This window comes from Salvelinus namaycush, chromosome 37 (genome assembly GCF_016432855.1).
Source record: "Salvelinus namaycush isolate Seneca chromosome 37, SaNama_1.0, whole genome shotgun sequence".
In the NCBI taxonomy this organism is placed as follows: domain Eukaryota; kingdom Metazoa; phylum Chordata; class Actinopteri; order Salmoniformes; family Salmonidae; genus Salvelinus; species Salvelinus namaycush.
The window spans coordinates 7,805,504-7,822,245 of NC_052343.1; the positions used below are offsets into that span (position 1 = coordinate 7,805,504).

The 16,742-nt window shown below is 43.0% G+C and overlaps 3 protein-coding genes across 3 annotated transcripts in view; 1 reads left to right on the forward strand and 2 right to left on the reverse strand.

The window, feature by feature from the left end:
• Positions 1 to 38: 38 nt before the first annotated feature.
• On the reverse strand, positions 39 to 6,398 carry LOC120031391 (smad nuclear-interacting protein 1-like). The gene is made up of 4 exons (XM_038977118.1): positions 6,112 to 6,398; positions 2,339 to 2,462; positions 1,537 to 2,165; positions 39 to 1,276 (listed from the first exon to the last, which is right to left on the reverse strand). The coding sequence occupies exons 1-4, from the start codon at positions 6,276 to 6,278 to the stop codon at positions 1,024 to 1,026; spliced, it is 1,173 nt and encodes a 390-aa protein (XP_038833046.1). The 5' UTR covers positions 6,279 to 6,398; the 3' UTR covers positions 39 to 1,023.
• A 378-nt stretch (positions 6,399 to 6,776) lies between these two features.
• Positions 6,777 to 12,094, forward strand: dnali1 (dynein, axonemal, light intermediate chain 1). The gene is made up of 6 exons (XM_038976221.1): positions 6,777 to 6,857; positions 7,106 to 7,242; positions 7,386 to 7,555; positions 7,800 to 7,978; positions 8,501 to 8,665; positions 12,059 to 12,094. Exons 1-6 carry the CDS (start codon positions 6,777 to 6,779, stop codon positions 12,092 to 12,094), a joined length of 768 nt encoding a protein of 255 aa, XP_038832149.1.
• Positions 12,095 to 14,604: 2,510 nt separating this feature from the next.
• Positions 14,605 to 16,742, reverse strand: part of LOC120031419 (nucleolar GTP-binding protein 2-like) — a 38,075-nt gene continuing 35,937 nt past the window's right edge. Inside the window, exons 14-16 of the mRNA XM_038977158.1 lie at positions 15,799 to 15,875; positions 15,141 to 15,223; positions 14,605 to 14,958 (exon numbers count right to left, since the gene is read on the reverse strand). Of these exons, the coding sequence (XP_038833086.1) occupies positions 14,815 to 14,958; positions 15,141 to 15,223; positions 15,799 to 15,875 (304 nt within the window). The 3' untranslated portion in view covers positions 14,605 to 14,814. The remainder of the gene's footprint in view (positions 14,959 to 15,140; positions 15,224 to 15,798; positions 15,876 to 16,742) is intronic.

A 16,742-nucleotide genomic window follows, 5' to 3' on the forward strand; every position in this document is an offset into this window, starting at 1 on the left:
CAACCATCAAAGTTATGGCAAACAAATATCAACAAAACTAAGTCTTTCACAACCTTTATGTACAATACATAACACCTAAAATGGAACTACAATGTAGATGGTGTTCAAAAATGTAAAAAACAAAATTGTCTTTGTAGTGGGAATAGTCACGCTGTACAGTGTGGTATGATCTTTGTCCAGAAACCTCCATAGCCTAGTCAATTCGGTGGTAAAGACTGGGTAGACGAGAATACACTGCGACACACACGTTTTTCTCTACGTCACAAGCAGCACACATTTAAAGCAGATACATACACACATATGCTTTCTTTACTCCTGGTTGCAACGCTCAAACCCAAATACAGTACACTACATAATGAATCCAGCGTTCACATTCAATACATCCAGTGTATTTACAATTAAGGTCTGGACATAGGCTAGCCTTCAGCAATATACTAATTTATATTCAATGTTCTATTCCAAAAATATAATAACAAAATAATTTTTTGTAAAGTAACTTCTTTCTGGCATTGAGCACTTGTGTTGAACGTAAGCAGTCAGATATGGGAGGGGGAAGAAATCAACCACACTACTGATCTTAAGTTAATGTCCTGAGAATAGAGAGTACTGAGACCTGTTACTGCAGGTTAAAGCAGGTTTTTATGACCGCCAAAGAGACCACAAAGACTTCTCCTACCACTTTTTTTATTTGTTCCGTTAACACTGAAAGCTGCTTAACCCAACACGCCATCTGTGCAGTTCATTGTTCCATCCGTGTTAAGGAGATGGCCAACAGGTGGTAGGCATCAGTGAGAATATTATTTTCCAAAAATACACTTGACTGGATAATCCGTGGCCCTGTCAGAATACTTGAAAGCACGCACATTTCCTTCCGTGTTTCCCTGAGGTAAGCACATATTTACTAAGCAAAATCCTACTATTTTCAACAATCTAACCAATTAAGCTCTGTAATTACTTCAAGAAGGAAAGTAGGACGGAAGGACGCATGTCGCAACTATTCAAAAAGGCTCAGAGGTCTTGCATTCACTTGTCCAGGCCCTCGTCATCTTCCTCCGCCCTGGCGTCCACCTCGGCTGTGTCGGAGAACTCATGCAGCAGGACGTACTCGCGGCTACTGAAGCCAAACTTGAGCACGTCCTTCTCCTTGAGCTCGTAGTAGCGCTGCGCCTCGATGCGCTGGTTGTTCAGGTAGGTGCCATTGCCCGAACCTAGGTCAATGATGTAGGGCTTCACCCGCCGCCCGCCAGTTCCATCCGAACGCGTGAACTCCACCAACCTGGAAATCAGCAGACACAGAAAGAACTACATTACCCAGATGTTGAAAGTGTCCTGACCTAGAGATTGAAATCACATAAACCCAACAGAACTACATTAACCAGATGTCCTAAGTGTCAGACCTCAACAAAATGTTGGGAAATTATGTAAGTGGGAAAATGGCATAATTTCAAAACAGAGACCATTTTCAAAGGATTAGCAGCTAAACTAATGTCATCCCGAGGGCCTGATTTGAGCAACCAAGTGATTGTCAGATCTCACCTGTACTGGAACACAGCGTGCTGTTTGGAGCAGGAGGGGTGGTCGATGGGAATATCAGCAATCTTCCTCTGCCGCCCCATCAGGTAGGCACTCTGCCTGTGGACGTACATGACCGGAAGCTGCTCATCGTTCTTGAAGGGGTACAGTCGCCACCTGCGCTTGGGGATGCGAGCCTCGGGGGGCTCGTTGTACTTGATCACTTCCCCCCTGAACGTGTTGGTATCTTCCGTGAGCGCACCAGACAGTTCAAAGTTGGGCTTCTCTTTATCGACTGGGGGGCTTTCATTGCCCTCGCCCCCCTCTTGGGTACCGTGTCCGAAAGCTTGTCCCTCGTCATTGTTCTCCTCAAACCGGTGCCGGTTGTCCCGTCGTTGATTGTCGTGCTGCTGTCTCTCTGCCTGCTGCTCCTGGAAGGAGCGGGACTCTCGCTCTCTGGGCCTGTCCCCACCTCCACCCCGCTCTCTCTCTCCTCGTTTTCTCTCCCTGGGTCTGTCAGAATCTCCGGGTCCGTCAGCCTGCTCCCACCTACTTCGCCGCACTGGTGGCTCCGAGGGCTCTGGCTTGTCGTTGCGGTCGCGCCTTCTATGGTCATCGGCACCTCGGTCAGCACCGCGGTGGTCACCCTGCTCCTGTTGGGGAGACAGTGGGACAGGAATATTAGCATAACTCCCAAGTCAAGCACCGGGTCAAAATTAGTTGGAAAAGTGTTATTTTTTAAAGAACATATTTGCTGCATTGAAAGTTTTACATGAATGCATTTCCCCCAATTGTTACATTTACTCATAAGTAGTGACAGAATCACCCGCTTTATTTTGACATCGGCACCGCGGGGAGGGCTTCGGCTCCTGCCGGTGTTTTTGGGCGATCTGTCTCGTCTTCCCAATGCCCTTCTACCTGGCGAATGACCTTTTGCCCTGGGTGGCGATCTAGTCAATCAAATCAACAAGGAAAGGCTTTAAAACCAATAGCTAATTTAACACCACGGCTAACTAGCTACAACGGACAGCTCCTATTGGATTCTTCTCTCATCAACATCTGACAAATAATTCGTAATACGGGGTTCGACATACAGGATGGCCGCTGGCCTAGGGAGTCAATCATCCGTGTCAGTGGTCTGCTTGGGCCAGTGAAAAAAAATATTGTAATAATGCTATTTTCAATCTGGGACATAGATTTGATGAAAAACTGAAATTCACAAAGCTGTTACTTCTTTATGCACATTATTTATAACACGCACCGCACACATAGCCGTTGAGAAGAAAATAATCTGTCGGGCAGCAAGAGGATGCAGCTTTCAACTGGTTGTCACAGAAGACGTTTCAACTTATGCCAACTACCAGTAAAAGCTAAGGCAACAATGGGTATGCAAACCGGGTATTTAAAAAGTTTGGTCCGATGTCATGGTTAAATCTTTGTGATGCGCAATTCAGTCATCAGGCTCTGAATGAACATTTCTAAATGCTTTCCTAAAAAACCTTCCCAATTTGTTTTGCAAACTCTGGCATCACATTTAGGCCAAATGGTACAGTACAGAAACACCATTAGCCGAACTGTCTCTTGCTAGGTGCGCAATTTAATTGAAAGGCAACTACACCCTCCTCCAACATACATTTTTTTCCTGACCTCAAAAGCGGTCTCCTGATGTGGTTTAAGCATTGTTTGGGATTTAGAACATCACATTTTTATAATTTTCTATATATAAAAAGTGTGATTTTGAGGGTGAAACCCAGACAAAAATAGGAAAACCCAGAAACTGGGAAAATTGAATTTAGCAAAAGATATGATTTTATAGGGCCCTGCTGACTGTTAAAAATCACAAATAACACCCTTTGAGATTACGTTAAGGTTTTATAAACAATCAATGTAAATATTATATTGTCAAGTTAAAATGAAATTATTAGTGTATGGAGGGTAGGTTATTATAGGCTACTTGCTCAGCCTGCAAAATATGTATATAATCAACTGATATTTAAATTATGCGCGCATTATCCTTTTTCCTGTGAGATCTTGGCCCGGGACGGTGTATAATTTCTTCCATTTGGTCCAGTAGCTTTCAGTTGGCACTGGGCCGGTGTGCCACTGGCAAATTTACCATTTATAGCTCGTCTGATTAATCAGGCTGTAATACAGAATTGGTATATACAGCCTGAAACTAATGACCGCAAAATCATGTAAATGTTCCTTAAAAATGTTCCTTAAATCGAACCATATACCTACCGGCTCTCTAAAAAGTTGGGTAAAGAATACTTTGCTGTGGATATTTTCTCAAATTTGGAGAAGATGAAGGACAAACCACTCAGACAACCAGTAATGTTTAAATGTAATTTTATTCAACATTCTGGAGGCATGAGTTTCGGGCTGCGTACCAATTAACTGTGTATTACTGCCTGATTAATAAGACTAAACACATACAAGGCCCTCCCTCGTCCTTCGTTGGGCAAATCCGACCATGACTCCCTTCTCCTGCTTCCTGTTAACAAACCAAAGCTCAAAACAGGAAGTACCAGTGATGTGCTCAATATGGAGGTGGTCGGAAGCAGACGCGAGGCTACAAGACTGTTTTGCTAGTACAGACACTCGTGATATGTGGCAGGGCTTGCAGATGATAAGGGATTAAAGGGAAACCCAGAGTTGCCCAGCGATGCAGAACTCCTAAACAAGCTAAATGCCTTTCATGCTCGCTTCAAGGAATAGAACACTGTGCCTTGCTTGAAAGCCCATTTTTCCGGATGACTGATATCCAATTCACATACCGCCCCAACAGATCCACAGATGATGCAATCAATTGCACTTCACAATGCCCTCTCCCACCTGGACAAGAGCAGAAATAACTATGCAAGAATGCTTTTCAGACTACAGCTCATCACCAAGCTAGGGGACCCCAGTGACTGAACCCTTAACTCTGCAACTGGATCCTGGGTAGGCAACAACAATTGCCACGCTGACCATCAACACAGGTGCCACTCAAGGGTGTTTGCTTAGTCCCCTCCTGTACTCCCTGTTCACCCACGCAGCTGCATGACCACACGCGACTGCGCCCTCTGACCCTCAAAGTTCTACAACTGTACCATCGAGAGCATGACAGGCTTCATCACCGCTTGGTATGGCAAATGCACCGCCCTTGACCGCAAAGCACTTCAGAGGGTGGTGCGGACAGCCCAGTACATCAGTCAGAGGAAGGCTCGAAAAATTGCGAAAGACTCAAGCCAGACTATTCATTCTGCTGCCGGCCGGAACATCGGCTCTCAGACCAACAGGCTCCGATACAGGCTCCAAGCCATAAGACTGCTCAATAGCCAGTTAATGGTACCAGAACTATCTGCATTGACCCTAAGTACACTCACTAGACTACATACACTATACTGACACTCCCACACAGACAATACAAACTACACATGCATAAACATTTACATTCATCATTTGCTGCTGCTCCTCTTTATTTTACTCATTATCTATCCTGATGCCTAGCGAAGTCACCGTCTTCATGTGCATATCTACCTCAAATAGCTCGTACCGATGCACATTGACATGGTACTTGCTGTATATACTGTCAAATCAAAATCAAATAAAATGTTGTCACACGTGCTAAATACAACAGGTATATAGACCTTACCGTGAAATGCTTAATTACAAGCCCATAACCAACAATGCAGTTAAGAAAACAGAGTTAAGAAAATATTTCCTAAATAAACTAAATATATATATATAAAAAAAAAATGTAATTAACAAAACTCTGCATAATTGGGAAGGGCTCGTAAGTAAGCATTTCACGGTAAAGTCTCCAGTGCTTGTGACAATTTTATTTGAATTCTAGCTAGCTTAAATGAGGGAAAACTAGGCTGTATTCAGTCATTTACTTTGCCCACTACCACCTCATAAGAACTAGGTACAATCCTGACACCGTGTTATTGACGTTTAGAAACGTCAAATCATCACTTCCATAAGTCTTTCAAGACATGTGGAACTTATCAGCGAGAAGAAAAAAAAATACACTCAAACAGTTTTGCAGATCCATTCAGCTATGGTTACCTCCACCAGATGAAACCACACTCAGCTACACTTAACGAATTATGCTTACACAGGTGTTGGGATGGAGCATGCTAGCTAGATAGCTAATTAGCACAGGTGGTCGGTCGCCTCGTCTTCAGAAACAAGCGCTTTAACGTGGAGATATTTCAGTGTGGGAACACTAACCTTAATCCAATCAAGGCGTGTATCAATTTAGGCTTTTGTTTTTTGAAAATTATTATTTATATTAAAAATAAGTACCGCCAGCGACGCGTGTTAATGTTCAGATTGAGCGTCGGTGCTCATAACAAAACTCCCCGTACAGAAGACAACGTTGTTCAATGACTTGTTTAATGTAATGGAACAAGAGTCGTGATCAAGGGCTAATTGAGGGTTAACGTTACACGACTAAAGCATAACAATAACGGCTACTAGTTAGCTAGCTAAATCGTTAGCTTAGTGGCTAGTTAGTTGCTATTATTGATGTGTAACATCATGGCCTTGCAACCCTACGGTGTAATTTGTGTTCGCTAACTACAATACCATACACCCATGAAATCAGGGTACCTGCTCGTTCGTCTCCTCTGCGGCGGTGGGCTTGGGCTGCCGTTGGACCCCGAACTCGAGCGCCGTGATCTCTGGGGCCTAGCAGGGCTGAGTTTCTCTTGTTTGATTTTCGGTTTTGAGTCCCGCACCGGGGATTCCACTCTTTTATGCCGTCTCTCTTTATCCATTATGAAACTTAACCAATAGTTGTAAATCGACTAAATAAAGTTCATAGCGAATACATATGTTTAAAAAGTGAACAACAAACCCCACTGTAAACGCTGAGAAAGTTCTCTATTGTGCGCAAGGAAACGAGTTTCCGCTTCCGGCAGAACGCTTTAAATATTTTTCACCGTGACTATGGACTAGTTCACTTTAGTTCCGTTGTAATATTGCAGACCTATTCTATCATCTTTTCAATAAGGTCATACACCTACACAATGTTATACTTAAATGTATGTACTTAATTTTCCTTCCCCATTTCATAGCGTCAAATGTTTGAAACAACTCTGAATCATGCCTTCGAGCAGCTCGGATAGGTTAGTGAGTAGCGCATGGAATTAAGTTGCCATGGTAAAAATAAACAATTAAACGTCTTCAATTCACATTTCAACAACACACATTCCTTGAGACATTACCTGCTACAACAAAACACTTTTTATGTGTAGTGTAATCAAAGTATCACAATGATTCCTCCGGCTGATTCTCTGCTGAAATATGACAACCCAGTCTTGGTGAGCAGAAACACAGAAAAGAAGTCTCCAAAGGTAGGATAACGTTAACAAAACACGTTTTTAATGCTGGCTGCTAACGTTAGTTACAGTAGCTAAATGTATCCATATAGTGGTATCTAACATACATTAATTATGTCCACTGTCATTATTTTGAAATCAATGTCATGGCAATGTGCCTAGTGAGCTGTGAGAGATGTCAATCAATTGTATTATTTTTTTTTCAACAAATTGGCTGAAGATTGATGTTCTTCTAATCTAAATGATGTGTACTGCAAATTCAGGCACGGCCCCTGAAAGTGGCTCCACAACAGCCTGCCATGACTGGCCCTGTGCCACCTCCACCCAAATCCAAGACCCCCTCAGCTGATACAAACAAACAGCAAACCGAGGAGATCCTCAATGCCATCCTACCACCCAGGTATGACATGACACGGACACATCTTTACTGATAACACCCTTCTCCCTATTTTTTCCTCTTAGGGAAATTAACCAATATTCCCGGTTTCGCAAAACCTGAAATTTGGCAACCCTGTGTTAATCTCAGCTCTACCACTGTTACAGGGAATGGATGGAGACCAACCAGCTGTGGGTGCAGCAGGTGTCCAGCACGCCGTGTACCCGCATGGATGTGGTGCACCTACAGGAGCAGCTTGATCTGAAGCTGCAGCAGAGACAGGCCAGGGAGACGGGCATCTGCCCAGTCCGCAGGGAGCTCTACTCCCAGTGCTTCGGTAAGGAGAGAGGGGAAGGCAAGACGAGATGAGATGCATGGACGGTAGTAATAGTAGAAAAGTGTGTTGGATACAAATCCTAAAAGCCGGGCCAGTTTCCAAGAGGACCTAGATTAGGCTAGCCTCAAGCTGGTTCTGAACTAAAAAGCAATTTCACTGGGTTTAATCTGTGTCCGGGAAACTAGTCCTAAAGAATGTTGCATTGTGAGTTTGTGTTCAACTTTAAGCCATTGATTGCCTGTAGATGAGTTGATCAGACAGGTAACCATCAACTGTGCTGAGAGAGGACTGCTGTTGTTGCGTGTGAGAGACGAAATCCGTATGACCATTGCTGCTTACCAGACACTGTACGAGAGCAGTGTGGCCTTTGGCATGAGAAAAGCCCTGCAGGCTGAGCAGGGCAAGTCTGACATGGAGAAGAGGGTAAGGAAATGGTTCACACACAAACATTTTACACTTTTCTAAAAATAAATTTGCATTTTCCAACCTTTGCATCATTGTAGATTGACCTCTACATTTAGAATGCTTGACCTGTCTGCAGTGTCACTGGAAAACTTTTCAAGCAACCAAGCTAGTGTAGACCAGCAGAGGGAGCCATCTTCCTAGCCCTCATGGCTGCATTTACACAGGTAGACTAATTCTGATCTTTTTTCCACTAATTGCGTCTTTTGATCAATCACATATAATCCTTTCACAGATCTTTTTCAGAGTTGATCTGATTGGTTAAAAGATCAAATTAGTGAAAAGAAATATTAGAATTAGGCTGCCTGTCTAAACCCAGCCCATGACGTCAGAGAACGCTCAGCTTTTACCACTTCATCTTACAGATAAAGCTAAAGATAGTGAATGAGGAGAAACAATCCAAGTGAATGGACTGCTGCACCATTGAATGATTAAAAACCTTTATTACCCCAAAGAGAATTTGATTTGCATCTACTTGTGTAGATCTCCGATTTGGAGAACGAGAAGCGGGACCTGGAGAGACAGGTTAACGAGCAGAAGGCCAAGTGTGAGGCCATTGAGAAGAGGGAGACTGAGAGACGGCAGGTGGAGGAGAAGAAACACACAGAGGAGATTCAGTTCCTGAAGAGAACCAACCAGCAGCTCAAGGTAAAGGTGCTCAGTCATCATCGCTGTGCGGTCTTGCCAACTCCTATGGGCATTGTCGTGCCAAATAAGGAAGGCAGGATTTTCCTGAAGTCTTTGAAATGAAATCAATCATTTGATGTCATTTGAAATATACATGCAACATCAAAAGTGTTGGTACCAGCTGAAATTATCCCAGAAACTTTTCACATGCACAAAAATATTACATCCCTGTTAGTTTGCCAAGATAATCCATGCACGTGACAGGTGTGGCATATCAAGAAGCTGATTAAACAGCATAATTTAAACAGGTGCACCTTGTGCTCGGGACAATAAAAGACCACAAGCTCCCTCAACATTTTTGAGAGAGCGTGCAATTGGCATGCTGACTGCAAGAATGTCCACCAGAGCTGTTGCCAGATAATTTAATGTATATTTCTCTACCATAAGCCACCTCCAACAATTTAGAGAACTTGGCAGTATGTCCAACCGGCCTCACAACCGTAGACCACGTGTAACCACGCCAGCCCAGGACCTCCACATCCGGCTTCTTCACCTGCGGGATCTTCTGAATCCAGCAAACCGGACAGCTGATGAAACTGTGGGTTTGCACAACTTTAGAATTTCTGCACAAACAGTCAGTTTATCTGCGTGTTCATTGTCCTCACCAAGGTCTTGACCTGACTGCAGTTCGGCGTCGTAACGGACTTCAGGGGGAAAATGCTCACCTTTGATGGCCACTGGCACGCTGGAGAAGGGTGTGCTTCACGGATGAATCCCAGTTTCAAACTGTACCACAGGCATTGAAGAGTGGGACAACATTCCACAGGCCACAGTCAACAGCCTGATCATCTCTACGCGAAGGAGATGTCGTGCTGCATAAGTCCAATGGTGGTCACACCAGATACTGACTGGTTTTCTGATCCACGCCCCTACCTTTAAAAAAATATATATCTGTGACCAACAGATGCATATCTGTTTTCCCAGTCATGTGAAATCCATAGATTAGGTCCTAATGAATTTATTTAGACTGACTGATTTAAAAAAAAAAATATACTGTATATTAAACCTTTATCAGGTAAGCTAGTTGAGAACAAGTTTTCATTTACAACTGCGACCTGGCCAAGATAAAGCAAAGCAGTGCGACAGAAACAACAGAGTTACACATGGAATAAACATGCGTACAGTCAATAACACAATAGAAAAAAAAGAACGTCTATATACAGTGTGTGCAAATGGCATGAGGAGGTAAGGCAATAAATAGGCCATAGTAGCAAAGTAATTACAATTTAGCAGATTAACACTGGAGTGATAGATGAGCAGATGGTGTGTAAGTAGTGATACTGGTGTGCAAAAGAGCAACAAAACAATATGGGGGATGAGGTAGGTAGATTGGGTGGGCTATTTACAGATGGACTATGCACAGCTGCAGCGATCGGTTAGCTGATGTTTAAAGTTAGTGAGGGAAATGTAAGTCTCCAGCTTCAGCGATTTTTGCAATTCGTTCCAGTCACTGGCAGCAGAGAACTGGAAGGAAAGGCGGCCAAAGGAGGTGTTGGCTTTGGGGTTGACCAGTAAGGTATACCTGCTGGAGCGCGTGCTACGGGTGGGTGTTGTTATCGTGACCAGTGAGCTAAGGCAGCTTTACCTAGCATAGACTTATAGATGACCTGGAGCCAGTGGGTCTGGCGACGAATATGTAGCGAGGGCCAGGTGACTAGAGCATACAGGTCGCAGTGATGGGTGGTATAAGGCGCTTTGGTAACAAAACGGATGGCACTGTGATAGACTACATCCAATTTGCTGAGTAGAGTATTGGAAGCTGTTTTGTAGATGACGTCGCCGAAGTCGAGGATCGGTAGGTTAGTCAGTTTTACTAGGGTAAGTTTGGTGGCGTGAGTGAAAGAGGCTTTGTTGCGAAATAGAAAGCCGATTCTAGATTTGATTTTGGTTTGGAGATGTTTGATATGAGTCTGGAAGGAGAGTTTACAGTCTAGCCAGACACCTAGGTATTTGTAGTTGTCCACGTATTCTAGGTCAGAACCGTCCAGAGTAGTGATGCTAGTCGGGCGGGCGGGTGCGGGCAGCGAATGGTTGAAAAGCATGCATTTGGTTGTACTAGCGTTAAAGAGCAGTTGGAGGCCACGGAAGGAGTGTTGTATGGCATTGAAGCTCGTTTGGAGGTTAGTTAAGTGTCCAAAGAAGGGCCAGATGTATACAGAATGGTGTCGTCTGCGTAGAGGTGGATCAGGGAATCACCTGCAGCAAGAGAGACATCGTTGATATATACAGAGAAAAGAGTCGGCCCGAGAATTGAACCCTGTGGTACCCCCATAGAGACTGCCAACAATATTTGAAATTGTTGAATATTGCGTTTATACTTTTGTTTAGTGTCTTTCGGAAAGTATTCAGAACCCTTGACTTTTTCCACATTTTGTTAGGTTACAGCCTTATTCTAAAATCGTTTCCCCCCCTCAATCTACACACAATACCCCATAATGACAAAGCAAAAAAACAGATTTTTAGAAATGTTTGCTAATTTATATAAACAAATTATAACATTTACTTCAGTATTCAGACCCTTTATGCAGTACTTTGTTGAAGCACCTTTGGCAGCGATTACAGCCTCAAGTCTTCTTGGGTATGACGCTACAAGCTAGGCACATTTTTATTTGGGGAGTTTCTCCCATTCTTATCTGGAGATTCTCTCAAGCTCTGTCAGGTTGGATGGGGAGCGTTGCTGCACAACTATTTTCAGGTCTCTCCAGAGATGTTCGATCGGCTGGGCCACTCAAGGACATTGAGACTTGTTTGGCATTCGCCAAATCCAGGTTTGTCTGTTGAAGTGTGATTCATCACTCCAGAGAACGCTTTTCCACTGCTTGAGAGCCCAATGGCGGCGAGCTTTACACCACTCCAGCCGATGCTGCTTGGCCATGGAAACACATTTCATGAAGCTCCCGTTGAACAGTTCTTGTGCTGACGTTGCTTCCAGAGGCAGTTTGGAACTCGGTAGGGAGTTCCAAACTACGCGCGTCAGCACTCGGCGGTCCCGTTCTGTGAGCTTGTGTGTCCTACCACTTCGTGCTGAACCGTTGTTGCTCCTGGACGTTTCCACTTCACAACAACAGCACTTACAGTTGGCTCTAGCAGGGCAAAAATTTGACAAATTGACTTCTTGGAAAGGTGGTATCCTATGACGGTGCCACATTGAAAGTCACTGAGCTCTTCAGTAAGGGCATTCTACTGCCAATGTTTGTGTATGGAGATTGCATGGCTGTGTACTCAAATGTATATACCTGCCAGCAACGGGTATGGCTGAACTAGCCAAATACAAAAGTATGTGGACATCCCTTCAAATTGGTGTATGTATATTTGATAGATATTTTTAACATTTCAATTTCTTATCCTTTACAGGCCCAGCTGGAGGGGATCATTGCCCCCAAAAAGTGACTCCTTCATTCCACAAGTGATCTATATCCAGCAGATTTCAGATGGTCCAACACAGCATTATGTAATAAAAGTCTACTTCATAACCATAAAGCCTTGCATTACTATAGCAGAATAAAATAAAATAAAATGAAATCATTTGTTCATATTCTTTATTTTATGGTATGACATGTATATTTGGATAAAAATTGTTACTTGATGTTTTTTTTATTCAAAAGTGCAGTACATAACCTGGGTGCCAGTGTTTCTGCTCTCTAGCCAACTCCTTATGGAATTGTCATGCCAAATTTGACAGTTAGCAAAATAATGAAAACAGACGGGCACCCAGGCTATGCAGTACAAGTGTACTTTTTTGGGGGAGATGACAGACCCATCCTTTCACTTCGCAGTGAAGCTCCATATGAGTTTAAGTAATAGTTTGACGAAAGTGATCATTGTCACTTCGCTGAAGGTCACTCAGGATCAGGTTAATGCATCAAGCGATTCACTTGATTAAGAGGTTAATTCTTGCCACTATAGGGGGTGCTGTTTCGCATTAGCATAATTTGCTCTCCAGATTAAACTGCCTAGTACTCAATTCTTGCTCGTACAATATGCATATTATTGTTATTATTGGATAGAAAACACTCTCTAGTTTCTATAGCCGTTTGAATTATGTCTCTGAGTGGAACAGAACTCATTCTACAGCACTTTTCCTGATAGGGAGTGAGATTTCAGAAATGTTGGCCTCTGGTCCCAGGTCAGTTTTAAAGTCCCTGTAAATCCTATGAGGATACAAACACTGCCCACGCCTTCCTCTAGATGTCAGTAAGTGGTGACAATTTGAATGGAGTCGATTGCGCAATCAGGGCCTGTATAAAACACCAAAGACCTATTGATCTCTGTAATTGCAAACAAAGGTTTCTGTACCAAATATTAAGTTCTGCTTTTCTGATGTATCAAATACTTATGTCATGCAATAAAATGGCAATTAATTACTTAAAAATCACAATGTGATTATCTGGATTTTTGTCCCAGACTCCGTCTCTCACAGCCGAAGTGCACCCACGACAAAAACGACAGACCTATAGAAAGACCAATAGAATTACTATTGCAACAACACATCATCAGTAAGGTAAAACTAACCTGTCTCACCGTTCTTTTGCTCCCTGCGCCTGACGCACGATGGACGTCGGACCTGCTTCTTTCCAAGCTGTTGTTTAGCCAGTAATATATCGCCGGTCATGTTTTTACTCGTTATAGGTGTTAAAAACATCATAAGGTAGTTAATTTAAACCGTTTTATAGCAATTTATATCCGTTTAGTGCGATTTTGAGGCATTTCTATGTGATGCACTTTGAAGCGCCGGGCACGTTTCGGGGTCCCGGTCGAACGTTAGTGGGCATTTCGACGGACAAGAGGACATCTTTCGACCAAAAGAAGATTAGACCCAAGAAAGGATACATTGCCCAAGATTCTGATGGAAGATCACCTCATAGTAAGAAATATTTAAGATGATAAATCGTTGTTCTGTCGAAAAATGTTAAATGCATATTCCGCCATTTTGTTTGGTATAGCTTCGCTTGGCGAACCCTGTATTGCACAGTAAGGATAATTTTAGAAATGTAATTCAGCGATTGCATTAAGAACTAATTTGTCTTTCGATAGCTGTCCAACTTATATTTTTTTAGTCAAGTTTATGAATAGTTATCCATGAGACAAGATCACTGTGAAAGATGGCGCCCGACATTTTCAGGCTAGTTTTGCTAGTATTGTCATTGTATAACCACGGTTTTTTGTGGCTAAATATGCACATTTTCGAACAAACTCTATATGTATGTTGTAATATGATGTTACAGGAGTGTCATCGGAAGAATTCTGAGAAGGTTAGTGGAAAAATTAATATATTTTGGCGATGATAACGATATCGCTCTCTTTGGCTTGAATCAATGCTCGGGTAACGTTTGCATATGTGGTATGCTAATATAACGATTTATTGTGTTTTCGCTGTAAAACACTTAGAAAATCTGAAATATTGTCTGAATTCACAAGATCTGTGTCTTTCCATTGCTGTGAGCTGTGTATTTTTAAGAAATGTTTTATGATTAGTAATTAGGTAATACACGTTGCTCTCTGTATTTATTCTAGTCGAGTTGTGATGGTGGGTGCAATTGTAAACTATGATTTCTACCTGAAATATGCACATTTTTCTAACAAAACCTATCCTATACAATAAATATGTTATCAGACTGTCATCTGATGAGGTTTTTTCTTGGTTAGTGGCTATCAATATCTTTATTTGGCCGAATTGGTGATAGCACCTGATGGAGTAAGAAACTGATGGAGTTAGAAAAGTGGTGTCTTTTGCTAACGGGGTTAGCTAATAGATTTACATATTTTGTCTTCCCTGTAAAACATTTTAAAAATCTGAAATGGTGGCTTTATTCACAAGAACTGTATCTTTCATTTGGTGTCTTGGACTTGTGATTTAATGATATTTAGATGCTACTATTTAATTGTGACGCTATGCTAGCGATGCTAATCAGTGTGGGGGGGGTGGGGGGTGATCCCGGATCCGGGGTTGAGGTTCGGTAAAAGTGAATCAAAACCTAATTCACTCAATGCCCCTTACCCAAATCACTTTCCATCAAGATACCAAGGGTAGGTACCAAGACACCATAAAACAATTCATTACAATGACAGGGTCATTAAAATAAATAATTATTAGTCTCTTGGACCCCAGACTAGCGCTTCAATCTCTTGGCTTTCTTGCCCTCACTGGGCGCCGTAGGCATCTTTCTGTTCTTGTTCTTGTTCTTGATGTTGTGTGTTTCGTAATAGCGCGTTCCAACTTTCTTCACCTTCTGAGCACGATCCGCTGCTCTCCTCTGCAGAGGAGGGAGGGGGGGGGAGAAAGACAAATGAGGGAGATTTAAGCCTGAGGAAGAACAGTGCTTTCCTTCATTCCATTAACAATAGCGGTAGGGGAGCAGCCATCCATCGGAGGCATCCAGTCTAGATAGATAGGCCTGTTTGATGTCAAACAGTGGGGTAAGTGAACACGCAGTACCTGCTTGGATGTTAGACTTCTGTTTGGACGCGTGGGCTCCTCTGCCTCATCGGTTTTCCTCTTCTTGCCAATCTGTGTTACAGCTGAGGAACAAAAGGTTGGCCAGTAAGTGGATGAGCCGTAGGCATGGAATTCCTAAAAAAATTAATAGGACATTCCCATTCTATTTATATGGTTTGATTGCTTGTTTGGTTTCAGTTTGACAGTGGTCTTTGGCCAAATACCTACTCTAATTATACATTTTATCTGCTGCTATCCATGAAGACTTGTATAAAGTCTGTACTTTGTGTAAAGGGAAGTGCATATTTTGCTAGAAGGCCCTTGTATTCTTTGATGGAATACATTTGCCGGGTTAAAAAAAAAAAAAAATCCCATGACTGAAACTTAAGTTGATCTCAGATCAAATGTCTGCGGAGAGAAGTGAACCTCCCCTTTCATGTAAAAAAAAAAAGAATAATAATCATGACCATTATGCTTTTAGGGAAAGAGGATCATTTTCTACAAGTATTAAACTGCAAGTTTGACCAATTCCAGTCCTTTTCAATTGGAAAAAGAATCCATATGGCAGAAATACATGACAGAACTTTAACCCCTGCATTTGGGATGTCAGATAAGCCCACAAAGGAAAATCACAAATAAGTTGAAATTAAGTTGTTACCTTTAGGTTGAGGTTTATTCGCCGCCTGCTTCACTTTCATGTCTGTGAGCACTTTGTCAGAGAGTGCCTTCGGAATCCTGTCCAAAAAAAGAACAGTAGAAAGAGTCGTCACATACAACCTCATTACTCCCTACACATCCAGACAGTTTAGTCCTGTTGGAATTCGCTGAGCCGACAATGGAAAGCATATTGGCCGCAGACAACTCTTTTCTCTCCATATACCTGGATTTCTACCGCAAGCTCTGGACATTTACACCTGGATCTTGCAGCTAACTAGCTGCTATCCGAGTGACTATTGGCTAACATCGATTCCGGAGCAAACACCAATTATCCCGGAGCTAGCCAGCTGAAGAGTTCCATCAGCCACTCCTGGGCTACAATCACCTATCCGGACCCGTTTTACTGCCGATGCGGAGCCCCACCGGGCCTTCACGACTGGAATACCGACGTTATCTGCCCGAGGGAGTTATTCAACTGGCCCCTCCATCGCGACGTAACCTGAACGCCCATCTCCTAACTGCGGTCCGCTAATCGTTAGCTGTCTTGAGCATATCGGCTGCTATCTGAACAGGTCTATCGAACAATCTTCCTGGGCCACTATAACTATTTTGACAATTGGATTGGTCCCCTCTACCACACGGAACCCCACTAATCTACCGACGGAAACGCACGGGGTGGCTAAAAACAGACCTCCATCTTCTGCTAGCTTGCTACCCATGGCTCGGCTAGCTTTCTGAATCACCGTGACCCCAACCAACCTCACTACTCACTGGACCCTTATGATCACTCGGCTAAGCATGCCTCTCCTTAATGTCAATATGCCTTGTCCATTGCTGTTCTGGTTAGTGTTTATTGGCTTATTTCACTGTAGAGCCTCTAGCGCTGCTCATTATACCTTTTCCAACCCTTCAGTTCACCCACCCACACATGCGATGACATCACCT

Excerpts from the sequence above, each read along its gene's own strand:
- dnali1 (XM_038976221.1), top strand. The coding sequence starts at position 6,777 with ATGATTCCTCCGGCTGATTCTCTGCTGAAATATGACAACCCAGTCTTG. Across the intron at positions 6,858-7,105 it reads CAGAAAAGAAGTCTCCAAAG|GCACGGCCCCTGAAAGTGGC; the intron begins GTAGGATAACGT and ends CTGCAAATTCAG. Across the intron at positions 7,556-7,799 it reads GCTCTACTCCCAGTGCTTCG|ATGAGTTGATCAGACAGGTA; the intron begins GTAAGGAGAGAG and ends GATTGCCTGTAG.
- LOC120031391 (XM_038977118.1), bottom strand. The coding sequence starts at position 6,278 with ATGGATAAAGAGAGACGGCATAAAAGAGTGGAATCCCCGGTGCGGGAC. Across the intron at positions 2,166-2,338 it reads CCGATGTCAAAATAAAGCGG|GAGCAGGGTGACCACCGCGG; the intron begins GTGATTCTGTCA and ends TCTCCCCAACAG. Across the intron at positions 1,277-1,536 it reads CACGCTGTGTTCCAGTACAG|GTTGGTGGAGTTCACGCGTT; the intron begins GTGAGATCTGAC and ends GCTGATTTCCAG.